Here is a 27,906-nt window from a genome sequence, read left to right on the forward strand (position 1 = left end):
TACACGGCATCCAGGAGCTCCCTTTTTTTATTACACAGCTGAAAATAGAAGATGACACCAAAACTTACACAATACAAAGCTACTGAAGAAAACCCCAAACAAACCAAGCTTTAACCTAAAGTCACAGAATTTAATTTCAAAACAATATGCAAACAAATGTTGCTTGCTTTCCAAGGCACAGTGGTGTAAACATAAAAACTGCAAATGACATATATTTAGTACAAAAATATAAATACTGTTAATCTAAATGACAAAACAGCACATTTTTCCATGTATAAACCTTCTTTAAAAAATTCAGCTTTACTCATTCATGAAATGTAATACAATAAAAATAAAAACTATTCTTTTAGTGCTACCTATTTCCCTATTATATCAGCATAAATATGAATATTCAAAACATTATACTCTTTGCTGCATTATGAAAGAGAAGTCTGGCTGTTTTTTTTCCCTAACAACACTGGTCACCACATACCTGACTGTGAAGTGTGATTTTATCCAGTGTGAAATGCTTTTTGAAAGACTGAATCCTTGCTGCATGACATTAGTAACTCTGAAATTAAATTATTACATTGTCAAATAATCTAAAAATTAAATTCCTGAAAAAACATCCCTTCTTTAAACTGTGTATCTGAAAAACCAATGCAAAGTGAATTAAAACATTGTTTTATTGCTAGAAAATACAAAGAACTGTTCAAACTGCAGAGAACATTGAATTGTGCTAATTTCACTTTCAAATGAACCAACAGTGAATTTACAAAGAAAAAACAATGTATTTCCAGCTCAGCCTTTCTTAAGCAAACAAAATGACAAAAATAATCCAAGTCATACAGATTTCACATCAGTTTCCTACACAGAATCTGAGCAGTGATTCATAAAGCTGATTCCTTGGCTGACTGAATGTGATGTAGCAGCTGATTACAATAGACTGGTGTTTGATGCTTGTGTACAACCCCTTCAATTTCTCTCACCAGCAGATCTGGATATAAAATGCTTCCTTCCTTTAAAACTTCTGTAAGACAAAAATAATTTTTTATAAATCAGTAGCTGTTTGTGTTTCTCTGCCCAAGTTCCCTGAAAGCAAACGAGGAAATTGTTCTACAAGTGATGCAGTGATGACAACACAATTCCTCCCTCCCCCATTTGCTGAGGTCTGTATTTTGATATTTATGTTCATCAACAGAGGCTGCTACACTAATAAATTCCAGAGAGCCCCTCCTGCAGCTGGGATATGGTGACACCCTGCAGTGCTCCATATCCTGTTTACCATCTCTAAAGTCTCTGCAGGTTCAGCTGCCCTGCTGCCTCCCTGGGGAGCACTGGGCAAAGCATTCATTCTGCACACAGGTAAAAGGTCAGAGCTCATCCACTGAAACCCACAGGAAAGCTCCAGCCTGGCAGGGTTATCCTCTACCTGTAGGTGCTGCTTCACGAACACTCAAAATGATGATTTAAAAAACATTGTTAAAAATATACATGGCTGAAATTCTTACCTAGGACTGCTTTTTGGAGATTTTCATCTGGGTCATCGAGATGTACCAAGAGCTCTTGGTACAGAAACTCAACATGATTTTCCATTGAGGATTTCACATCACTGTCCTTTAAGCACTTAAACCAATTAGCCAAGGTGTGAGCAGCTGCCAGGCGCACCTCGCACGAGGCATCGTCCAGACGCTTCAACACCTCTGAAAAGGAACCAAAATGCTCTGGCAACGCTGCACTTGGCTTTGGCATTTGAAAAGAACAAATGTTTTCTGTCAGCATTCAAATTATTGTTACATTTCTGATGTATTTTTCTATTGTGAGCATAATAAATACATGTATACACTGCTCCTAAAAGCTCCTCATTCATTGTTAGTGGATGATTTGTCCAAACATTAATAAATGTTATTATATTTATTATATAATATTAAATATTGGATGTTATATAATAAATGTTATTATAGTTATTATATTATATTAAATATTGGATGTTATTGTCCAAACATTTATAAAAGGCATATACAGAAGTATTTAATTAATTGAACATTATCTAGCACTTCCTTTAACAAAGAACTATAGATGTCTATTTATGCATTACAGAACTACAGAATTTAAGTATCTATACGTTTAATAAAGAACATAATTTCTATTAATTTGATATCAATTTAGTTAATAAATAATATTAATTTAATTATTAAATTAAATATTACTGTTTCAGTGAATTACTGCATGGCAGACTACATGAATATGCAAGATGCAAAGACATATATACTTTCAGAATTATCTGGTCATGTATTTCTCCAAAATAAAAATGTCTGTAGTGAGATTTCTACTGTGCCATGTAAGAAAAAAATATCAGTTGCTAAGACACTGAGTTAGGGAAAGCCGAATTTATTTGTCTGTACAAGAACATAAAACCTGGCTCAAAGCATAGTTTGTACTTCTGAATAATGGTTTAGCACTTCATCCTAAGAGGCATTACAGCTCCTAGCTCTAATTGGCAATACAAAACTCTAGATTAGAGTTTTCTTCTTTGCTTTTTTTTTTAGATAAAAACCCAACCCACTACCTATTCAGGTCTATTTATGGTACACTGAAATGGTTTGCTCTTGGCTCTCACACACAGCACGGAGAACAATGTGACTTCCATTTATACACTGCAGTACTGTTCTGCTCTCACTATACTTAGCACATTATTTCACATAGTCCAAACTCTGAAGCAATGCAGATGAGCTGCTGGCAAGCCCTGCACAAACCAAAGTATTGAGTGAAGTTCCACCTAGTGGTCTGATGGATAATGACGTTGGGAATACTGCTCAGTTCTGCCAAACCCTTAAAAGTCGAGCAAACTGTGGCATTTGGGTAAAAAAGCAAAAGTTAACATTGCGATCTTGATTAAAACACACAAACAAACCAACAGTGCCCTCACCCCAAGTCTACTAAAGCTTTACACATACCTGTGTAAGTGTTCTTAAATTTATCTGCATCGAATTGCCTCCCACAGACTTTCAGAAAAACATCAACAATACGACAGGCCATCAGTCGAGTAATTTTAGAGTCTTCATCCATGGAAGCAATAATTTGGGGCATCAGCTCATCTTTCACTCTTAAGATCTACAGTTAATAGGAAAATCATTAAAAAATATGCTTAGTGTTACAGCACTTACCATTAGTTGTGGAAGATACTTGTTTGCTTAGTTAAAAAATTTGCTATAAATATTACCCTGAAAATCCCTGAGGTTACAGAGCTCTAATTTTGCCTCTACATTAGCTTGGAAAATGAAAATCCACCAGTCAGTCACCCAGCTCATGAGCACTCAGTATACAAGCAGATGAGTTTTACGTAACTCATATGTATGTTCAAGGTTGTAAAAGCTTTAAAACTTACTCTCCTTTAAAAAAAAACAAAAACAAGAACACCGAATAGTGGCGGCTCGGAGCGAGCGTTGCGCACAGGGAGCAGCAGGTGGCGCCCCGAGCCCAACGGGGCGCGCCGGGCTGGGGGCCTGGCAGGCTCGGAATCGGAATTAATGCCGAGTGTTTCACATCAGCCATTAATGAGAAATGGGCATTAAGGCACCGATACAGAGAAAAATGTTCAGCTACAACAGCAGCTTCTGATATCAACGTTTTTGTATATGTGAACTCAACTAGTTATGTGTGTTTAAGCACTTTGTTCAATTAAGGTCTGGTATAAAGACACTAAAGACTGTGAACATTTAATAACATTTAAATTAAATTTATATTTTTAAAATGACCTTGTATTTAACATATTTCCAGTGCATAATTTCCAAGTGCTAATTTTGTTAGCAAAGAAACTTCAAAAACAGCCCCAGATTCAATTAATCCTTTATTAGGGATGGGTAACAACTCTTCAAGTGCCAGCACTCCAGTCTCTATTCATATTCTTCATGTTCCTTTTCAAGTCCTCCTGTCCTTTCTCAGAATCTTTAGATGTTTTTTTTATTTTCTCTAAATGGACCTGTGGGCTCCAAGGCAACCAGACAACTTGTCTTTGCCACGTGACAGCACAGCTCATCCTGGCTGGCTCCAGTGCTGCTGCACAGGCTCTGCTGTGGGTCCAGTAATGTCCAGCACCCAGACTGTTGTGTTAACAACACCCAGATTGTTGTGTTCACAATGGTCAGTGCCTTGCACTACAGAATTGATGATCTGTTAGAAAAAAAAATCTACAGAATGTGATGCTACTCAGTTTTACACCTCAGCATTTTGCAGGCTTCAGATTTCTTATTAGGATGTCATCATCCCTCCACTAGTGATTGTTTCAGTCATTAACGTTCAATTCCAATTAATGAATTTTATTATGAAGACTGTATGTCCTTCTGAAAACATTACTTACCCTAAGGATTTATTCTTTTTTTCCCCTTTGCATTTATTTTGTTTTCCTGCCTAAGATTTCAAAGGATGAGAAAGAGAGAATTTACCTCTTTTGGTGAAAGCATTTCACAGTGGATGAGAGCCCAAAGGCACAATACAGCTGTAGCACGGATGGCAGCTGCTGTTCTTCCAGCATGCCACTGCAGATTAGGAGCCAGGATGTCTTTTATCACAGTCTCAAGGTAGCTAGGGAACAGCCTGAAGCCAAAAATAAGAAAGCAAAATAAAGGTTCATGAGGAAGTGATAAAGAGACTGACAGGATGTAAAAGAGAATTTTCTGACATAGAAACATAGGCAGAAAAGGGGAAAAATGGGACTTTGTAAAAAAATAAATAACATCTTCTAAGGCAATGTTATTGTAATGTATGTTATAAGCTTTTCACAACTTATTTTTTCTAGATAATATTTAAACAATTACCTAACATTCATAGAAAGGAGAGGCTAGACTTTCTCCCACTTCAGGCAATAACCATGACTCAGTGTTATCTTGGTAAACTTCTTACCTTCTCTGTGTCTCACCTTCCCTTCTGTGCAGTGGAGATAACACCCTGTGCAGTACTGTGAGGATTCACTAATATCTGTGAGGCCCTTTGAGACTGGCCAGGCAAAAGTATTTATAATGTGAAAAGTATGAATGCTATTGATGACACTGATACAGCTGGGAGCCTACACAGAATATTTCAGCTCTCTCTTGGCTCAGAAACTTGTCTCCCCCAAAGATGAGAGGTCTGATGGATTTTCTGATGGTGCCAGTCCCCATAGCAAGGATTTTTATTACAAACACATAAATCTGTGATGTTTTTGCTGATGCTTTTTCCTCCTCCTCCATTCAATAGGTTGTCATATTGCTAAAAGTAGCTGTGAGAGTCAGCAATTACAACAGGCAGGATTCCCTCACACTTGTTTAGTTACAGTTTAATCTCAAATCAAGAGGAAAAAAAACACAGATCTCCCAAGTTAATTAAAGTTTTGCTGCATTAGTGGCTGGCTGTGGCTGGTAACAGGCTCAGGTTATCCACTGTGCCTGTGCCTTAGAGAGCAGCTGGCAGTGCACAAACAGACTGAACCTCCCCTGACTGTCCCTCTGAGCTCTGTTCAAAGTGCAGCCCCTGAGAGCCCAACAGCACATCCCCACCCTGCTGCTTGATACAAAGGGAACAAGCTCTTGTTGACTTTTCTGAGAGTCCCACACTGCCAGGGTGAATGAGTGGCCCCTTTAGTGATGTGCCAAGACACAGGAGGAACATAACAGGTCCATGTTAACAACTAACAATTACCAGGGAGTGCTTTAAAAAGAATCCATGCTGCAGGTAGTCCCTGTTATCCAGGTATTATTAAAGCACCAGCAGCTGCACTGCCAGGCCTCAGCTGTGTGCTGACACACACCTGCAGCATTGTGGAAATAGATCCACCTGGCTGCTGCTTCCCCTTGGCAAGGGAGCCCTTGGGCTCTGAAGAAGTCAGAGATCCATCCACTGCTGCTTCTTGTCAGCAGATGGCACTTAAGGAATAACAAGAAATCTGACATCCCATTAGACACATCTAAATCTGTAAACCCCTTTAGAAGTGGTAGTTTAAACACATTTTTAAGCATTAATAATTTCCTGTTTAAAAAGTTGTTGGAAAAAAATAAAACTAATGATCAGCATCATTCCAAATCTCCTTTCAGCTCCAAAGCAAAAGCAGCTCTGTGCTGTCTGTGCTATCAGATCAGTAGCTGCTTCTGTTTTTAATAAAACTTTCTGTTAAACTGCAGTGAGAAAACAATCTGTCAAAACACAAAGGTAAATTCCATCAGCATTATGTTAACCATGGTGCTGTGCTATTTGTGAGAATGTTTGTTCTAGTGCCTTGAAACAGAATCAGTAAAACAATATCTGGCAATTATCTCACTCAGTCATGTCAGGCTCAAACACAATTAGGTGACCACACAACTGTGTTTAGCATAATAACCAAAAGCCTCCCTATCCAAACTCTGAGAACCATTTCAAGGAGCTAAACAAATTACTGACAGCAGTGAATGTGAGAGTGCAACTGGAATTTACTACTGCTCCCCAACACTATCTCTCATAACCATTAACATTTCATTTTTGCTGTTGCTGATGCAATTAAATGCTCCCTCTTTCCATTTTCAGATCTTATTGCTGTAAATCTGTGTAACTTAATTCTAAAAGTCAGTAATTTCCAGGAAAGGACATACTCTGTCTGTGCTGTTTGTGTTTAGAGTTGATACTTCATTCTCAGCTGGATACAAGAGCACTAAAATGTGATCTGCAGAGACATCAATACCCTGCTCTTATGCAGATGTTTCAAAGCACAGCCTGGGTTTCCATTAAAATTGGTTTTATGAACTTGCATACTTAAACTTTCATTCCATGTTAATTATTTTTTATACATTTTTGTTTGGCATTGGTTCCTTTTCTGCTTTTATGACACTGCCTTATATGTTTATGGATTGCTGTGTCTTGGGGTTTTCTGTGTATGCTTTTGTTGTTTCTTTTTTTTAAAATGTAACATCCTAAACCCAGATAATTTGAAACAAAATTGATTTGGCATTTACAAAACAAAACCTCCAGAAATGTTTTGCAAACAATGCTTCAAACACAAAAACTCCACATGTTACCTCCTACATGCAAACATTTGCTGTGTCCATGGTAAGCAGGATCAAAACTTCAGAGGCATTTAGCTGCTTCCACTGCTTTTGAGTCTTGAAGATAAACCTGCTGGTAAAATTCGTGGCTTTGCTTTTGCTGTCAGAGCACAGAGCCTCATTATGAGCTGGACTGGACCATCCCTCATACAAACAGGTCTGTGACCCTCCCTGGGTGTATCTCATCCTGACAAAGGCCATTCATTCACACTGCCCTGAGCAAAACAACTTCCATCATGCTGTCTGCAGAGCTGGGGTGCTGTGTGGCCATACTCACTGAATTACTTTGGAACATTCTTCTGGTTTTTGCAAACTGATAATTTCCCTTTCCTGAGAATATTAATGAAGCTGGCAGCTCACTGGGTTGGGTTTCTTGGTTCCAAGGGCTTTGCATTCTCAGTTAATGATACAAACTGGTTTAAAACAAATAGTCAGATCCTGGAACACTTCAAACAGTTTTCAAAGTGTTTTTCTTTTTTTCTGGATTGTAGGATATCTAGATTAATTTTACAACTATCAGTCAGTTCATGATAATTTAAACAAGTACCTGTCTACAGTTTTTACAGTATTTAAACAAGTAACATCCCTCCTCCCCAATTATTTTCCTAAGAATCTCCCTTTTAGCTTTCAAAAAGTATTCTTTTCAACCACAGCTCTTCATTTTCTTTTTGAAAACTATACAGATCTGCATGACATTCCCTTTAATTCCCTTTAATTCCCTTTAATTCCCAGTAATGGCACAGGTAGGAAGATACAGTGGGGAAGCCAAGATTTCCATTTATTTATATATATTTTTTTAATTACTGCACTCTAGCCTCCTAATCATTGTTAAAAACTACAGCAAGAAAAACAGGCTGGAGGAGATGGTGGGAAAGTCTTTCTTCTTCCAGCCACAGTCACATGGAGATGGTTATAGGGGTTAAATAACTCCCAAGGCCATTATTTCTTAGTGCCACTGGAGTTTTCAAATAGCTGTCTGAAATCAGAGCTGCACTTACCCCTGAGAATTGATGGTCTCACTTGCTTTCTGCAACAACTGGGATAAAACAGTGAAGAGCTTTAACCTCATCTGGGGATCTCTGTTTGGCTGCAGACACGTCCTCAGAACCAGAACAAAGTCATCCAGAGCTTCACCTATGACAGCACCTAGCAAACAAACACAAAGGCTTTTTTCAGAATGCTAGTAAGTTCTATTTAGATGTTTCATATGTGAGTGCATTAAAATTCCTAATACAAGTGGTGTTAGAACAGTCCTTAGCCTCCCACTCAGCTGTTGAGGGGTCCATGTGACACCATATTGGTGGTGCACAAATCCCCAGGCTGACTCCCCACAGGCTCAGGTACCTCAGTTTTGGCCAGGGCAGCCTGAAGATCCGTTCCCCATGTCTCATTTAGTCAGCCTGGCATGGCTGTACCACATTTACCCACAGCAGCTGTGGCTGCCCCATCTCTGGAAGTGTCCAAAGCCAGGCTGGATGGAGCTCAGAGCATCCTGGGATACTGAAGGTGCTCCTGCCCATGGCAGGGAGTTGAAACTTGATGGTCTTTAAAGCTCCTTCAAGCCTAAACCATTCCATCATTTCATGACTCTGGAATGGATCTATCCATGACAACCCAGAGTTGCTGGGACCATCAGTACCTGAGGGCATTTTGGCTGGAGGATTAATGCTGCTCCCTTGTAACTCTGCAAGTCTGAGACTATGCACAAAGCTTTGGTTGTCTTAAACTTAATGAAAAACTACAATGGATCTGGCATGACCCTCACACCTCTGGACACAGCAGCATTAGCTACACTTTCTTCTTTCAAGTTTTTCCACATGCAGCATTTGAAATGTTCATGACTCCCAGAGGCATAGGAAAGGGCCTGTTTGAAAGGATCAGCTTCAAAACTTGGATAATACAATTACTGCAGCAGCATTCCTTCTTCCTTTAAATAATGCTTATTTTCAGCTTATAAGACAATCCAAAATATGATGTACTTTAGAAGCTACTTGAAATAAAAATATCTTCTAAATTAACTCTTTAGTTTGTCAATATTTTCACACCCTGTGAAAAATTTAAACAATAAACAAACAAACAAACAAAACTCTAAGCTGTTATCCCAACATTTTAAGAAGTTCTTTTCCCACAACTGAGGGAAATTTGTGCCTTTCTCCTTGATAATGACTAACATCTGCCTGCTTTTAAGGAGGAAGACTGCATAAGACTGTATGCATGCTTTATTCTGCAAACTTTTTGCTGTAGAATGCTCTTTTTGCTCTATTTTTGCAATAAACTACTTTCCTTTAGGAAATTCTTCAGCTTTGCATCCTTAAGATCCACATTCTATCCAACTCCACTAACTCAGAAAACCCTTCCAGAGGAGACACAACACTGGTATTCATGATGACAAGAATATTCCTCACACATGGGATGGACAGATTGAAGTATTCAAGATTCCAAAACAAGCTCAATAGCATTTAATAATATCTGGAAATTTAATGTTTAAAACAATAATGAAAAAACCCCAAACTTCACTGTCTAGACTGAAGCAATACAGGGTGTTGAACTGCAGTTTGCTAAATGTCTGTGCCAACAAATAGGTCTTTATTTTCACAGCATTTATTCAAGATACATTGCTTCATGTGAGTTTTGAGACATTCACAAGATACTACTACTATATCAAACTGATAACAGCAAATTCAACAGATGGAAAATAAACAAAATAAACTACACTGCTAAATTCAGCTTAAGCATATGCTCCTGAAAAACATAAAAACTTCGAAATATGAATTAAGTGAAGCTGATTAAATTGATTAAAAACAACATTATGTGTGGGAATGAAAAGAAAGGAAAAAAAATAGCTCTAGGAGCTGCTGTGTCAGACAGAAAACACAGACAATAGCATATTACCAGTGTTGGGTGCAAGCCAAAATGTTTGCCCAGACATTTGATGATTTATTTAGCATTAAGGAAAACAGAGACAACTGTCTAGAAGTCCCTCAGTCATGGAAATGGGAGCACAAATATACAGAGAAGTTGGCCTCTCAAATCTCACACTGAAGTAACTTTTTGTTCTTTCCACAGATGAAAACCAAAAAAAGTACTTATGCTGCACAAACCAACAAGTGGGTGTTTCACATAGGTTGGAGGAGGCTTTCTTTGAGATTCAAAGATTAAATGCAGAAAATACATTCCTTTAAAATATACCTGTGCAGTAGCCACAGTGATACTTCATGAAGTGACTGTTCCCATCTCCCTTACAACCAACAGAAAGGAAAAAACAAATAACCAGGACTTTTCATTTTAATAATCCTAAAATGGGTGTCCAGGTGGAAAGCACTGCCTGTCCCCATGTCCCTTGCTGCAGATGCCAGCTGGGGGCTGTGGCAGAGGAGTGCTCACTGTGCAGGACTGAAGGAGTGTGAGATGTACACCAGAGTGTGTCACTCACCTTGCACAGCCACGTGCTGGACAGCCACAGTGAGGAACTGTTTGTCCTCTGAAAGACTTGTGAATAGATGGGATAAAAAGATGGAGTTTTGGACACAATCTACATCAATTAGTCTGCCCTTAATCCTCACCTATTTCATTTACCTGAAGGTGCATTTTCCTTAAGTGCTTTTAGCATTCTCCCTGCAGCCACAGAATCTCTGGGAATATGAGCTGCTTCAACATTTCTTTTATTTTCCATCATGTTCTTGTGAAGGTTCTGAATGTTACACTGTTCATTACAAAACACAAGCTGTCTGCAGGCTGTGGAGATCCTGACTGGATCTTTTTTAGAACTAAATAAGTCATACCTGAATGGGTTGTGATGACCTCGAACTGCAACACTTCTGGGGAATAGCAGCTCCACCCTTCACAGGACACTGCAAGCCACTCCAGCAGCTGAATTATGTGCTGCTTGTAGAGACCATGAAAACTTTCCAATTGCTGCACTGCAGCTAAGGAAGACATTGTTTTCTCCACCTGTTAGAACAGAGACAGAATATTTAACTGAAACCATTAAAAAACCCCCAAACTTTTAAAACTCATTCTGTAAGAAAAGAAGGGACATGGGAAGATTTTCACAGCTTCTATTAAACAATCAAGGCTGATATTTAATGTCTGTCTATACTACATCCATTAACTTTTATTTGAAGTGAAACATTTGTCCTGATTTCAAAATGAAATCATCAAGAACACAGGGACCTAACAGCAAAATGAAAGAGTCTCTAACCCATGTGCAGACCTATCCAAAAACTAACCACATCATAAAAAAGGCTCTTAGTGGTTTTAAAGATGTAGTGATTTTTCTCCTTAATTTAAGAATGCTTTAAAATATAAAGACAGGGGAAATTTCTCACAATCCCAAGCCATGGTAGCTTCCAGAAAGTACTGCTGTTGCAGGTAAGAGAAAATATGGAATTTCCCCTCTTCCCTTTCTCCCCCCAGTTTTAATAATGAAAGATTTCTCTCTTTGTAGTAGCTGGGCAAGCTCATTTTGAAATTCACAACTTCTGTTGCCTAGAAGTACCAAAACTCACTGTTACATCAGAAATACCTTCTTCATGTTTAGAGCTAAGACTATCCTATGAGACATGTAAATAAAACATGTACAAATGAAACATGTAAGAAGTACTAAATGAATTCCAGACATGAGCATGCTTGGCAAGGATGCCTGTAGATCTTCCTAATCACTTGCAGCACAAGTGTTTCAAAGCAAATGAAAATTTGCTTTTACAGTTCCTGAAGGCTCCTACCAGAAGTATAAAACTTCTCCAAGGAGGAGATTAAAAGCATGCTGGAAGCAGGAGCTGTAGCCTTGGTGATTTCAGCAGACTGTGAATCAGGAATGGGGAGCAAGGCCCTGTTGGGAACCTCACTGAGGAATAGCAAGTGCTGCCAGCAGGGCCAGTTCCAGCAGGGGAAGATGGAGTGCAGTGCTGGCAGTGACATCATTTGACTCCAAGTGCTGCAGTAGAACTACAAATTGTACTCATATTTTCAATATTTTTAAGCTGAACTCAACCACACAAGTTAGCTCAAACATGTCTAGGACCTTTAGACTCTTCCAGACTAATCACTTGCCAGACAAAGATGTTTTTATGGAAGTACCAGATGTGGAGAAAATAAATGAGAATTCGAAGAAGAAAATAAATAAATCAGGATTTGCTAAGGACAAAGGTTACTCTTGAAGCAGGTTTGCCTGCCTCAAGCACAGTAGATTTCTCCTTTATGGAAGCATTCTGCCAGACAGCCAAAAAAACTCAGATAAATGAATATTTTACATGTAAGTTACTTGTAAATTAATTGCAGCATTAAACGGAATGTGTCAGGACAGAAACTATTCCTCATTTTTAGTCCCATCAAAACACATAACACACAAGATTGTTTTCCATTGAACAGGATTTACAAAATAATACATTGTTCACATGTGATTTAAAGTAAATTTTATGGTTTCAAGAATGCAATTAAAAACAAAAAAAGAGAGAATAAAATAAATATGCCAGCAGGCTGATGCATGTTTTCTCATTAAGCAGTGTCTCACAGTTAAATAAAAATTAAGGTGATTTTTCTTTCCTCTATTTGAAAGCCAACAAGTTTAATGACACCATATTTTGCTGCTAATACTCAGTGTGCTGAAAGAAGAGCCAGAATGGCACAGGGCACTGGTAATGAAACAAAACCTTATTTTTAGGTCACCAGTTAAATCCCTGACAAGCTCAAAACAGACTCCACCAACTGATACAGCTTCACTCCCTTTGGGGCTGTGGCCCACCCTGCTCCTTGTGCCTCTGCTGGGCTCAGCTCGTGCTCTTGGTCCATTCCCTCAGCCCCCAGCAACCACAAACACGATGGACACAAAGCCAAAAATCAGGCCACAAAGCCAAAAATCAGGACACAAAGCCAAAATTCAGACCAGACCTGAGTGTTCACCACCAGGTCACAGCAGTTGTGGTCTCCGCTGTCTCAGTGGTCTTCTGTCCTCTTACAATAAAGCCTGAATTAAAGTTTTATAATGCAAATTTTTGAATAATTTATGTTTATACTCAATATCTTTTGAGTCTGAATACAGATTTCTTTTCTGAACAAAAAAACTCATATTCATACAGCAGCTGTCATACTTGTGTTCTACATGTTCCTAAGTTATTTTAACAGGGACTTCTTGCCTTCTCCAAACTCACTTTGAAGTTTTGGAATAATCAGTAACTGGAGAAAAAAAAATAAAATTCAAGCCATATTTGTCTTTTTGACAATTTTGAAATATTGCAATTATGTAATCTCACTGCCAGATTTTGTATGTGTCTAGCTGAAAGAAAGGCTAATGAGAAAAAGGATTCTCATCCAAAGTTCTGTCATCTTAAAAAATCATCTGGAACTGCAGGAACATCTTAAACCTTTAATAATCTCAAGAGATTAAGTTTTCCATTTATGAAAATCAGGATTTATCTCCATGAAACTGCTTTTTTCTTAGGAGTATGAAGTTGTAAGGTTTTAAGTGGACATTGCTGACTTTATAGACCACAGGGATAAACAGGCAAGATACCACAAAACATTCCAGATCCATCTGTCTAAGGCTGAATTTTGTTTAAAAAAACCCCCAAGCAAACAAACAAAACCTCCAAATCCCACTCCCATAAGACAGATCATCATCCCACCCCTCTTTGACCTGCAAAGTCTTTTCAGTACTTGTTTCAAGCTTTGTTCCACTTTATTTCTTCCTGAAGAGCTCTCTGAGCTCTCCTTGGAGGCAGCCTGTCAGCTCTGGGGCCATAAATACTGATCCTGCACAGGCCTTTGGAACACCATGCCTGGGAGCAAGAGCAAAGGAAGCAGAATAGCCACTGCACTTAAGGTGTGTGTTTGAAAAAAGACAACTGGGATAGGTCATAATTGTACTGCATGAGGATGGCTCGCTGATTTATATGATATTTAGCTCCAGGAAGAAAGAGGAAGAGAAAAATAAGGGGGTGAGATAATGCTGAGCCAAAAAGCTCATCTATTATCTGGGCATGTACAGCTGTCCTTGATTTTAAAGCATTCCTGTGACATTCAAACTTTTGTTTCTTGTGGGAAGGTAAAAAGGTCAACTACTGTAAAATCAGTCTGATATTTGGCTAAAGATGAAAAAATCACATCACATTTTTAAGGCCAGTAGTACTCTTGACCTCTAAGTGAATTGTTGTTTAACAGTCAGAAAATAAATGTCAGGTTTTTTCCTGAATATAACCAAACATTCCCAGTGACTTATACCCACTAAGAGGTAAACATCAGCAGTTCAACCAGCACCACCAGCATGCCCAAGGCCCAAGGATCCAGTGTAAACATAAAATCTTGGACATTTCTTGCTCTGAAACTTTACCTAACTGTTAACACCCACCCAAAAAAAGTGCTCTATGAGGCCCATGGCTGCCCCCATCCAGCTCCAAGATTCCCATGCTCCAGTAATGTACCTCAAGCCATCTATTCTGAAACTTAACCTAAACACACAGAAACAGAAAATTATAGTTGTAACTGCAGCTGCAGACCCATGCTAGATGCTTCTGATCACAAAATAAAACTGAAATCCTTTTCTGGAACCAGAATGTATTTTAACTCTAGGAGCTTTTATTCAAAGTTATGAAGGAACATAATTCTCCAGGCTCTGCTGTCCCAAACTGTAAACCCAACTCCAGATTTAATTCTGGTACTAATCATGTACAGTCTGTACTGTCAGAGATGCACAATCTCAGACTAGCCACAAATACTCCCCACAAATAATTATGGCTCTGTTTCCACAAAGTGTCTTATCAAAATGAAAAGACAAGAACACGACAAAATATTAAACCAGCTCATAGTTTACCTTTTCTTTAAGGTCCTGAGAAGATGGTGTTGCCATTATGGTCACCAAAACTTTCATTAGCTGCAAGCTAATTTCTTTGCAGTCTTCCTGGCACACTTCAATCAATGCTTGTACACAATAAAGCAGCTGCTCCATATAAAAGACCTATTTATTAATAAAAGCACATATTTATTACGTTTTCTTAGCAAATATAAGGTTTTCTTTAAAGGAGAGATATGGGAAATGACAGTAATTAAATCTGAGCACTGTATAATCCCTTACATTGGTAACATATTGGTAATTTCATGTTAGTTTTTCTAATTACCTATATTCTACTTTTTAGAGAATACAATATAATCTTCCTCCCACACTGTTTGTTTGTGTTTACCTTGTCCTGTTAACAAAATAAATGACCCTGCTCTTAATCACACAATGGTTCCACTGGTGAATGGTGAATAAAAACATCAAAGCATTTTGGAGTGCTTGCTGATAGTACTTTCTCTTTCTCAAGTGCAATTTGTTAATTAATAACATATTTGTTACAACTCTTTGAAATATTATTCCATGTTTGACTGTCTTGGATGAACAATGACAGCTAAATACATAAACAAAAAAACCCCTGAGCCTTTGCTTTTATCTCAGCCAATTTATCTCATTTGATGCCATATCACTCATGTTATCTTGATCCAACTGATACCAGTTCAAGTCAATACTGTTAGTTGGTTTGCCATGACTTCTATGACAAAGTGCATCAGATATCCATGAAGCTGTCAGGGAACAGAAGGGGCCATTGTTACAAATTTACTCCCAAAAAATAAATCAAGTCTAGGAATAGGTTAGCCATAAGTGTTATTAATCTCATGGACATGGTCAATCCTTAGCTAAACAGAGTCTGTGCAGCATTTGCTGGCTAAAATAGAGAGAGATTGTTTTCCAAGACTAAAGGCTGGAACAATTCTGCCAAACTTTCAGCTGCAGATGGATCTGACTCCTGGAGCCAATGCCAAATGGAAGTGGTAAGCCTAAACCTCACAGCAATTTTGCAGCTATACCTCAGGGAATTGTTATTTGAACAATCAGGTTATAGTGCTTCCACTTATATGAGCTCCTAATCATCACAGGCTTCATGGAGATTAAGGTTAATTCCTGCATCACTGGTACATATTCCATTAGAGAAGAAACCTAATGAGGGAAGGACTTGAAATATATTTCTTCCATTGGCTCAGAAAGACAATTAGGGCAGATTCAGTCTGCACACATGAATAACTGTTTTAAGGGAAGCCTACATCTGACATGAAGTCAGAGCTCCTCAAGGCACAGCACTGGCCCTTTTTTGGTCATCTTAACAGCCGAGGTCTAACAAACTGCTGGTGGAATGAAAGCCAGGATTTCATTTGTGGGGAAAACTACAGGGATTCCTCTTGTGCATCTCTAACAGATCTATTTCTACATTTGAACATGGGAAGGAAAAAAATTCCTGCAAGTTAAAAAATACCAATTCCGTGTTCAAGAGAATCTCTCATGCCCTTATATAGCAATTGATGAATATTCTTCAAATGCTAAAACAAAAATGGTCTTTGGGCTCAGCTATTACCTAAGGATACACTTGGAAGTAAATTTCTAATTGATAAAAGTCTTCCTTCTAGACTTTCACTTAAAGAGAAGAAACCAAGCCCAAAAGTTTGCAAAACATTCTCCTAAATATACACATGAAGTGCTGGCACCTGCCTTTTAAAATGGAAAGTAAGAATGGAAAAAAAAAATCAGATAACATTAAGAGGGAATCTTGGGAAACCTGACACACCAATTACAACAGACTATAAAAAATTGTCAGTGATTTTTACTGATGAGGATTGAAATGCATGATCTTGTTTGGATTGTGAACACAAGGAATTTCAAACCATGGGTTAAACTGTGCCTCAGGACTAGCCAGGGCAGTCCTTTGTTAGTACAGTACTTACTAAACAACTGCTTCTCTCCCTGCCTTGCCTCTTCATTTTCTTATCACTATATAAAGTCTTTTAGAGCTGTTCTCAAACCTGAACCTACATCTGCTGAGAGGATGGACTGTTGGTAAGTCTTTGAAAGCAGCAGTTTTCCCCAGGAGACCACAACATGGCCCAGGAAGGATGGGAAGCTCCTGTTTTGTCTCAGACACATGTCCACAGCTGTATCCTGAGACAGGTGTGCAAGGGAAGGACAGGAACGGGAGCATTTAGGGAGAATAAGTGTAAAAGTAGTTTGTTCATGTATCCTGCTGTGTGCTTTTCAGCTTCCCTTACCTCCTCAGACCTCTGACAGACTCCAGCCTGCGCCAGTGTGTTGCCAAGCTGGGCCACATGAGGCTGTAAGATTTCTCTTGGGCTGCCTCGAATCACTGCAGCCAGAACCATCACACAGGAGGCTTTGGGGGTCTGCTCAAAGGCTGGGGTGATTAATTTCAAAGACACCTTAGGGCTGACAAACGTTCCAATCAGTTCTGCTGCTTTCACACTCTGAAAAAAGAACAGGAATAACTTGAGGATTTTCCTGAAAACACAGACTGTTCAAGGTATCACGGTCTTTTTCTTTTTATGACTCCAGCTGTTACTTTAAAATGCTTCAGCAGTTGCTTTGTAGGCCTTTTCCACTCGCTCAGTAATGATTAGATGCATGAAGAGATTTTCTTGACATGTTCAGTAAGCACATAATAAGGCATTGCAAGCAGCCTTCCCCACATCACAAAACTTCCAGGAGAAAGCAGTGCACAGAAACAAAGTGTACAACTTCACTGTAATAAAGTTTCCAATTTAGAGTAACCAGATGTTGCACATTTAGTGGTTTAGCACTTTGTTCCTCAAATGCTGTTCTGAGGCTTGCCCTTAATGCATCACCCCCGTTTGTTAAAAACTGATTTAAAACTAACTACAAAAAAAGGAAGGAGGAAATTTTTGTTATTGTACTATACCTTGAAGCTGACATTACAGATCAGGTTAAGTGTGGAAGCAATGCCATGGGGGAACTGCCCACTGCTTTCCATCTTATTTCTTTAACTGAAAGGTTTAAATTACTGTGTATTCCCCATGACAGTGTGACAGTGACACCCTTTGATCCCATTGCTGCCTTGCAGATGTTTGGCACAAGGAAAAGTACAATTAAATACTGAAATCATCTCCCAACCAGGAATAAATCCCTGGAAGCACCTGTGAGAAGAGCAGGGGTGGAATTCCAAGAAAGAGACAAGTATGGCCAATAAAAGACAAGGAATAGCTATGTGCTGCTTGAACACATATTTTGAATTTAGATTTATAGCAATAAGTACTTGATAGGAAATTTGACAGGACAGCAGGGCTACATGGCCTGATTGTCCTAATTTTTTATGTTTTCTTTCAGCCCAGCTGAGAGCAGGAACCTAAAGAAAAGCCTGATTTAGGGCTGGACTATCTGCATCCAGTAGGCAGAACACATTCTTCCAATTTCCCAAAGCAGTAAAACTTGTAACTTTAGAGTAAGTTACATAGATATATTTTTGTTATACATATGTTCTCTTCCTCGAGTAGAAACAGGAACAGAAGATTTTATCTTAAAATTGTAAAAGCATTTGTACCACCTGTCTTTCTTTTGCTAAAATTATCTCATGTCTTCAACTGCATCTGTTTTACTGGTTTGTTGATCAAAGTGTTGAAAGAATCAACTTTTAGTAAAAATCAAACTAATTATTCCTCACAACCTCCCTCAACTTGCATTTTCCAAGCATTAAGTCAAGGATTCAAACACTGAATATGGGTATCACATGGAATAAACATTCCTCAATATATGGCTGGATTATGGAGCAGGGAGAGGTAAGTGAAATTAACTTGAAAGGGCATGACCTGCACATTTTTTTACATTGAATTTGTTGCCCCAAGGCATTTACACTTTAATCCACTGCTTATAATTTTCAGAGAGATTATTATCAATGCTTCATGGGGTTGGCATACAAACTAAACAGTTTTTAAATAACTTTACTGTTGGTTTTCATACCAGTAACAGAGGAATACATTTATTTTAACAGATTAGGAAGGTATAATGTGCACATGTTTTTAACATCCATATAAAGCTGAGCCTGATCCTTCAGTCATGGGCAATTCCCAGTGACCTAAGGTAAAGTCAACCTTCTATAAAGTCTTTATTCAGTGTACAACAGCTACTTTAGTAGATCAAACTTACATTTTTAACCACTTCACTTTCTTCATCTGAGCATGCTTGGTACAAAGTTCTCAGCAGCAGCTCCATGTGTTGGGTGGTGTGATCCTCTGCATGCAGCAGTAATGTGTACAGGAGCTGGGATGCTTTGATTCTTGTGCTTCCAAGCCAGTCTGTGATATCATGACAGAGACCTGGGAGAATTTTGTAGAGGTTTCTTGACACAAGTTCCCGACAACCCAGTCCTGGTCGAGTCTCTAGAAAAAACAAAAACAGCACAAAAAGAAATATCAAAGGAAAATCCCATGCATAACAATGTCAGAAAAGTTTGAAAGCTGCAAGGTAAGAGCTCTGGGTGTCTGCTTCAGCATAGAACAAAATATTCCAAATGCTGCTGAGGAATTTACCTGTGCAAGTTGCATTTCCTTGCAATATATATTGCAGAGTTAAATATTGCAGAATCAAAACTCCACACAGTTCTTTGAATATTTATCTATTTATTATTGGATGGTGATTTAGATTTATGTTTTAAAATGTTTACAGAAGGAGGAGAAAGAGAATTGAAATGAATGCATGTTTTTACCCACTTTGGAAAACATAGCTTAATAATTCCCTTTTAATTCTGATAGCAACACAAATCCCAAGAAAAATAAACTGAAACACACACAGATAAAGAGAATAAAGACCTTTGCATGCAAATGCTGAGGTCAATATAATTTGGAGGAGGAAAGAAGGTAGAAGACACAAACAGTACAGAAGACCTAAGCTGCAGTAAAACAGACAATGTCAACTGTGCCCTCTAAAGGAAAAGGTTAAAAGTGTATCTGGCAAATTGAGGGCAGAAAGGGCACGAGCTATGGCTTGTACAGATGCTGTGTAATAGATCAGGCCAACAAACTGATAGTGTTTTAAAAATCACAGCTATTGTATAATCTCCTTGCTAAGGCTTTTCCAGGAGAAGCAGCTCACTAAAGTGCCTCTTCAATGTTTCAAAAATGGAAGAATAAATTTAAAATTATGATACACGAGTTTAGGGGGGATATAATTTTTTTTTCTTAAGACTGAATTTAATTTGTAATGACTTTGTGGAAAGTGACAAATATATATTCCCCGCCTCAACAAATGATGCAGATTTCTGGATAATTAACAAACTTACCTTTCCCAACAAATGCCTACTATACTGCCTTGGTAATCATCAAATTTACTCATTAGTTAATTTACAAATCACTGAGATTCAGAAGAGCAACTTGACCAATATCACAAGCATCTAACAAATGTCCTGTTCTGTACTTTACAGATAAAGCTGTGACAGCCCTTTCCAAAAAACAGCAATAAACTTTTTTAGAGATTTTTTCCTCCAGTCTATTTTCTTTTCTTAACAATGTATATGTTTATACAAATAAAATCTGAAAAGTTGTTCTTTGATAAGCAAGATTTCATAATTGCCACTCACAATGTTCACATGCTGTTTTAAGAAAGAGACATCATCCATTATGAGGCGTCAAAATACGCTGAATGTGTGAGTGCATTTTTTATTTCTGAAACAGAGTTCTGTAAATGCTCAGGAAGAAAATGACTGAGCTGTCTCGGGATATTTTCCTGCACTGGCCTGTGTAACTACAAATGCTAAAAGGAAAGCTGACTAAAGTAAATGGTCTGAGGATACAAAAGGCTTATAAATACCTCTGAAATACCTAACTAGGGAAAAAAATAAAATTCAAGCATCAGGACATGAATTGCTGCTTCTTTTGTCAATGGAGGAAACATTTTGGATTATGAAAGCTGACAATGAGTAGCAAAAGGTCAAATAAAGAAATCAACTTGAGACAGCAAATACAGACTGGCATCCTATTGAACCTGAGGCAGAATTTTGTTTGAAGAATTTGGCCCATTCTTTATCAGCAATTCCTTCATTTCAGATGTTCAAATGCAGGCATTTATCCCTGTAGCTACTCCTGTCAAAGACTTCCCTGCTATAAACTGTCTGCACCTGTATCCTGAGGCAATGAGTGCTGGGGCTCAGTGCAGGCTGTGCAGTGCCTGATGACACCAGGGCTCCCTCTGCTCCCCTCTGACCTGCAGGATCTGTCACTGGGAGATCAAAGCAGGGCTCCTGGGGCAGCTCCATTAGTCTGACAGCTGGACAAAGCTACTTAAGTAAAATGTACCACAGACACACAGTTGGAGAAAAAAATATTCCACTAAAGTCACAAGAAATGGCAACAAAATACTAAAACATCCCAACACAAACTCCCCTCCCAAAAAACCAAACCAACCAAATGTTCATGGAGAGCAAAGAGAAAGGACACAGATAATAACAATCATCCATACAGAAGCTGTGGTAGGGCACCACATAAGGTATATCAGTGTCCCTGATAAAGTTCTGTGTCTGTAGGATTCAGCAGCCAATCATCCTTTCCTCTGACTTTTTTCTATTTGTCACATCAAGCCTGTATATTGTATTAATAAGACATACAACTTGGATGTAAAGATAAACAAAAGAAATGATACCTAAAAGTCACCATTAACTTGAGACTCAAGTCCAAAATTATCAGGCCATTTCTTTAAAATATTCTTTAGTATGTGCACATATATATAAATATACCCATATATGTCACATTCAAGCCTTAACTGCATCATTCTACCAAGAAAAATGCATGAAAATTCAATTTAATGTGGAGCTGGAATGTTGCCCAAATTCATGAAGCATATTTATTGTAGTATGGAGATTATTTAGGAGATCACATATCATTGAATTATTAAGTAATTGGTAGATGTCACTTTCTAAAAAGCCTCTCCACAACAGCTTACAGACACAAACCCCAACACACACCCTGACAAAACTAACCAGGGTAACCCCATCAGCTGTACAAATGGTAATCACTGTTCCAAGACAATGAAATTAAACCTTTTATGACCTTCACCATATCATGGTCACTGCAAAATAAGTGACTGGAGCTTAGACACTCAACTTCATCACTTTGTGTCTGTTAAAAGATTCTCTGACTGCCAGGAGAAGAAATACGTTTCTGCCATGACTAGTGGAAGTTCTTTAGCATTTCCAAACCCCTGAGGTAAAATTATACAGAAAATAAGGAGGAAAGAAAAAAGATTGGGAAGGATGACAGATCAACTTGCCTGCCTTCAAAGCTAAACAGTTCTGTCAAACCAGTCACCATTATGAAGTGCTTCCCCTTTCATTGAAGCATTACTGAGTAAAACAACTTTAAAGAAAAAAAAAAGAAGTGTAATTCAAAGAAGAAAGAGCTCCGGAACCCACTGTCATGGAAAGGATTTTGCTGCTGGGTATTCTGTGATGTGATTGTCATGTAGGCACAAGTCAAGCATGAACCTGTTCTTTCACACCAAAAGAGTTTTTCTTCAGTTAAATATGAGTATAGAAATCAATAAATGAGCCAGTTAAACTCTGTCTTCCCCCAACTCCCATATACATATTTTTAAACATTAACTTTGTGAACCCAAGACAGGAAACAAGCTTCAAGCTACTGCAAACACAGTGTTTGAAAGCCACCTATAAATCATATGGTACTAAAAAGTAAACTACCCATTCTGCACATCTTGGGGCTTTTGTGCATAATAAAGGAAATTACTCTGTTCCCACATTCTTCATGTGCACTGGCAGATTTTAGGTAGCATCCCTGTGTCTCACAGAGAAGTCTGAAATAATTTCATTGCAAATTTTTCTTCAGCACCAATTATATGGATCATTAATGCTGTGACCTGCACTCATTACTCAAGGACTTAGCTCATGGCTTCTTTTCTCCTGCCTTTCTTTCCAGTCATTTCTGTGCCCCCTGTGCACCTGGCTGCTGGTTGATGTAGAACTTACTGCTGTCTCTGCACCACTGCTTTACCTTTTTTTCAGCATAGGTAGCCTCATTTACTTTCTCCAAAATGAATTTTTGGATTAACAAAAAAAAAAAAAAAAAAAAAAAAAAAAAAAAAAAAAAAAAAAAGAATGAGGTTACTGAACAATCACTTTTTAAATTTAATAATTTAAATAATTTTATATATATTTTATACGTGCTACCTCTCTACATTAATATTACATATTGTAATGAATATTACACATCCTGCTCTGCTGTCAGTACTGCACTGCAGCTCTTGGAGATTATTCACAAAGCAAAAACCACTTTCAGCACAACATTTACCTCCTTTGGGATAATGGGATGGTGAAACACTAAAATCCATCTTATCCTTCAAATCTTCTTCATTCTCCTTCTCCCATTGCAAGCCTATCTTTTCCCAGTAGGTGCAAGCCAGTTTCCTAGAAATAAAATAAGAGTTTTATACCACAATGCCCCAAAGAAAAACACTTTAAAATGAGACCTCTGGAAAAACTGACTACTTGAATTCAACTGGAAGGATGAGAAGCATTCCTGCCACTTAACCTAGGCACATTAAGTTGAGAGTTTGTATTTCTTTTGTACTCAGTGGACAGAGCCCTCTTCTCCCAAGGGATAATTCTCTGTCTCTGTCCACCCCTGTTTTTGCCTCTCTCACATTTAATTGAATGTAGCATGAAAGGACAATATAACAAAATTTACTGAAGATAATGCTAATATTTTCAGTCTAAGGAAAAACAAACTAACTAACTAACTAACAAACAGAAAAGGGGGTTTTCTCCTCCAAACAAGAGGACAAAATCTGTGAGCTTAGGAACACTTCTCTGATATCTATTTAAGGGTGAGGGGAAAGACTAAATGTTCCACATACGCATTTTCAGGAATTTCATCAGTAAAGCTGCCAAGTAACAGAGGGATCAGCTTGTGAAAATATGAGTATCTGTCTCGTAGGTGCAACAACCATTCTCCAATGACAGCTGTCACAGCGTGCCGTACCTGCAGGGAGACAAAAAAACTATGTTAAAGGTGTCAGGAAAATAACAGAAATATAATAAAAACAATATTTGCTTTCTGTATATAGGACATGGAGAAGCACATCAATACTCTCAGAAAAAATTACAGGAACCCAGCATTTCCTCACTTGCAGGAAGCATCTTGAGGAACACACAAGGAATCACATTCTCATTTTTCTCTCTGGCTTAGTGCTGCACAAAAGCACAGCTCTGAGGGGAAGACAAGACACAAACCTAACTCAGAAATTGTCATTGTTAATTCCTTCCTGAGAATTTAAAAAATGTACATTTCTCTAGAATTTGTGGTTTTCCAAGCACATCTCCAGAAGAAAAATTTCTCTGTTCACTACTAAGGAAAGATTAATTTTAAAATTACTGCTTCAGTTGCATCTTATAAAGGGACCCATTTCATGTTTGTTAAGCATCTGAAAAGGCCAGAGAACAAAGAGCCAGAGAGATGTGACAGAGAATTAAAGACAGAACAAAATCCTCACCACCCTGCTGAACTGGATAGCAGTCACCAGCATTGGTTTGGGACACATTACAACTGATACAGGCTGGGTGGGACATTGTCCTGCCTTCAGCTGGGACAGAGCTTATCTCAGCAGCTGGTAGGGTGCTATTTTTTGGATTTATTGTGAGAGCAATGCTGATAACACACTGATGTTTACCTGCTGCTAAGCAGAGTTTACCCTAAGTCAAGGAATTTTGGGTGTCTCAAGCTCTGCACAAACAGCTGAGGCAGCAATGCCAGGACAGGTGACACGAGCTGGGGGTGACCAAGGGGCTGTGTCGTCCTCAATTCCATCTGGGATTAAACCATGATAGATGTATTTACAGATCTCAGCTGAATGCAAGACAGCTGAAAACGGGGTGAGCAGGGAGAGAAACACCAAGAAATGCATGCCATGGGGATGGGTTTTAAACAGATTTGAAATAAATGCCAGGAAAAGAAGGAAGAAAAGCACACCTTGGGAATCTCATCAAATAACCTCTGGGCCAGATGAGATAGGACATCATCCACAGACTTTCCATTCCCAAACTGTATCACGGCTCCAGTAGCCTGAATCACATCAACACGAACTCTGTAGTGTTGGTGGGAGATTGTCTGCATCAGGGGTTTTATCAGAGACTCTGATTGCAGATGGAAGTGCTCTGTTAGGGCAGAAAGAAACATCAACCATGTGAGCTCCCAGTGTGGGCAGGATCCCTGTCCATGGTAGAGGGCTGGAACTAGCTGATCTTTAAGGTCCCTTCAAACCCAAACCACTCTCTGATTCTGTGTAGCATGGATATATGCATGACACCCAGCAGCTGTTGGGGCCAGCAGTGCGAGATGATTTTGGATGGACTAATGCATTGGGGAGGGGCTTAATGCTGTTCTGTAATTCTATTTCTTTCTCTACGTGGGTGACAGTATGTAGCATGGATATATCCATGACACCCAGCAGTTGTTGGGGCCAGCAGTATGAGATGATTTTGGATGGACTAATGCACTTGGGGGGAGGGGGCTTAATGCTGTTCCATAATTCTATTTCTTTCTCTACGTGGGTGACAGACCTGCAGCAACACGATTTCTGTACCACTATGAACAGCAGCCTGACTAATGTTGCTGTGTTTATGTAGCAATAAGTTTATACAGTATCAGAGCTGAACGCTGCCTGCAATCCTTCCCCTTGCCCCTCCTGCTGCTACTACCCACACCTAACAGCTCAGCCCGCACTCCCGGCACGGTTTTTCTCCATCGAAACCCTGCAGAGCACACCTGTGAGGGTGTGTGCGACCCCTCCTCTCTCTCTTGCCTGCATCCCCGTGCCCTCCTCATCCCCATCACATCCCCGCAGCGCTGCCCGTCCCTCAGCCGCACCTGGCATGGCCCTGGCGCAGGCCGCGGCACAGGCGCAGCTCTCCCGCCTGACCTCGGCGTAGTGGTCGAGCAGGGTGGCCTGGAGAACGCGGGCGATGTCGCCGAGGTAGGGGGCCATGGAGGCGCCGCAGCGCTGCAGCAGCAGGCCCAGCAGCTGCACCAGGCCGAGCCGCAGCTCCTCGCTGGGCTCCGCGCCCTGCGGCGGGCACAGCCGCTGCGCCAGGGCCGGCAGCAGCACGGGCAGCGCCTCGCAGGGCCGCTCGCCCTGGCTGAGCCCGTGGCGGAGCAGCTGCAGGGCGAGCTCCCGGCACCGCTCCGCCGCGTCCCCCGCCAGGCAGCGCGACAGCGGCCGCAGCAGCCGCGCCGCGAACACCTCCTGCAGCACCGCGCCCGGCACCGGCCGGCCCTGCAGCTGCGTGCGGATGTCCTCCAGAGCCCGCAGCCGCGCCGCCCGGCTGCAGTCCGGCTGCTGGAGGAGGCTGAGGGGCCGGGACAGAGCCTGAGACAGCTCGGCCGCCGCCTCGGCCGCCGCCGCCATGATCCCGGCACCGGGGCGGCCGCGTCGCCAGGGACGCGCGGGGCGTTTGCGACGGAGGGAGCGCGCTGCTTTACGGCCGGGCCCGGCAGTGCACGGGACAGCGCGGGGAGAGGGACAGGGACTGAGGGACAGGGACAGACAGAGGGACAGGGACACGGGGACAGGGACTGAGGGACAGGGACAGACAGAGGGACAGGGACTGAGAGACAGGGACTGAGGGAGAGGGACAGACAGAGGGACAGGGACTGAGAGACAGGGACAGACAGAGGAACAGGGACTGAGGGAGAGGGACAGACAGAGGGACAGGGACTGAGGGACAGGGACACAAGAGAGGGACAGGGATAGGGATAGGGATAGGGATAGGGATAGGGATAGGGATAGGGATAGGGATAGGGATAGGGATAGGGGGACACGGGGACACGGGATAGGGACAATGCGGAGAGGGGGACATGGACACGGGGACAGGGAGAGGGACAAGGGGAGAGGGACGGGGACAGGGATAGGGACAGGGACAGCACGGAGAGCGGGACAGGGACAGGGACACGGGGACAGGGACAGAGACAGGGATTGGGCTAGGGACAGGGATAGAGAGCGGGACAGGGACAGAGACACGGGGACAGAGACAGGGATAGGGACAGAGACAGAGAACAGGACGGGAACGAGGACAGAGAGGGGAACAAGGATAGAGCGGGGTGGAGGGACAGAGACTGTGACAGGGATAGAGCCGGGGAAAACAAGCAGAGCGGGGGACCAGGAGAGAGCGAGGGGACAGGGACAGGGCAGGGTGACAGGGCTAGAACAGGGGACAGAGCCAGGGCAGGGTGACAGCGCTGCGGGCGCTCCCCGGGCCCTCGGGCAGGCACACGGGTCCGGAGCCGGGCCGGTACCGGCAGGACGGAGCCGCTGCTGGGTCCCGGGGATCGAGCGGTGCCAGCCCGGGACAGCCCGCGGGTGGTGCCAGGGCTGGGGGAGCGGGAAGGCACCGGGGGCTCCGTGCCCGGCCGCACTCACATGTGCCACCTCCCCGCTGTCCCTGCTCTGAGGACCAAACAGCACGGGCAGGAAGCTGTCAGTTTCTGTACCAGCGTTGTATGCTTTTTAGTGTTTATTTGTATTAGCTAATGTGTATGTACATTTATTTATATTAGCTAATGTGTATGTACTTTGTGTTTATGTTGTACTTATGGATACTTTACACAACCTCATGTTTTGTGTTCTCCTCTGGTGACTCCAAGGAACAGACACCAAAAAAAGATTCTCATGGTCCTTTTCTTGAGTGATCACACCGAATCCAAAGTGCAATAAACCACAGAACTAATTCAAATTGTTTTAAAATAGCCCTGTGTTTACCAGCAGAGTTTATTCCATTCTTGCGCTTCTCCTAGCTTGACTGTCATCTTTTGGAGTCCTGTTTCACCCTTTATTCTATGGGAACCGTGGATGTGAATTTCCTGGCAACAGAAGGAACACAAGCGTGCTCTGGAGCACTCCTGACAGCTCGTGCTGGCCCATGGCTGAGTGCCAGCTGGGACCACACTCCTCACGGCCTGCCACAGAGGTGCTGCTGCCTGTGATGGCTTTGCTTTAAAAACCCCTGGGCAGAGCTGGTGAGCTGCCCTTCCCAGCCCTTCTCAGCCCTTTCCA

General features: G+C 40.7%; 1 protein-coding gene across 1 annotated transcript; it reads right to left on the bottom strand.

The window, feature by feature from the left end:
* DNAAF5 (dynein axonemal assembly factor 5) lies at positions 1–26,262 on the bottom strand. The gene is made up of 13 exons (XM_063171827.1): positions 25,725–26,262; positions 24,828–25,012; positions 23,716–23,840; positions 23,151–23,266; positions 19,003–19,235; positions 17,097–17,309; positions 14,836–14,979; positions 10,811–10,979; positions 8,027–8,174; positions 4,425–4,575; positions 2,937–3,093; positions 1,491–1,682; positions 1–1,009 (listed from the first exon to the last, which is right to left on the bottom strand). Exons 1-13 carry the CDS (start codon positions 26,260–26,262, stop codon positions 870–872), a joined length of 2,511 nt encoding a protein of 836 aa, XP_063027897.1. The 3' UTR covers positions 1–869.
* Positions 26,263–27,906: the final 1,644 nt, after the last annotated feature.

The sequence above is a fragment of the Melospiza melodia genome, chromosome 18 (assembly GCF_035770615.1).
Source record: "Melospiza melodia melodia isolate bMelMel2 chromosome 18, bMelMel2.pri, whole genome shotgun sequence".
NCBI lineage: Eukaryota > Metazoa > Chordata > Aves > Passeriformes > Passerellidae > Melospiza > Melospiza melodia.

Bases quoted from the DNA above. Each gene is read 5' to 3' on its own strand.
- DNAAF5 (XM_063171827.1), bottom strand. From the start codon at position 26,262: ATGGCGGCGGCGGCCGAGGCGGCGGCCGAGCTGTCTCAGGCTCTGTCC. The intron at 19,236-23,150 runs GTAAATGTTGTG...TGTTTTTTCTAG, and splicing joins ATCCCATTATCCCAAAGGAG to AGACTCGACCAGGACTGGGT. The intron at 3,094-4,424 runs GTAAATTCTCTC...TATTAACTGTAG, and splicing joins AAATGCTTTCACCAAAAGAG to ATCTTAAGAGTGAAAGATGA.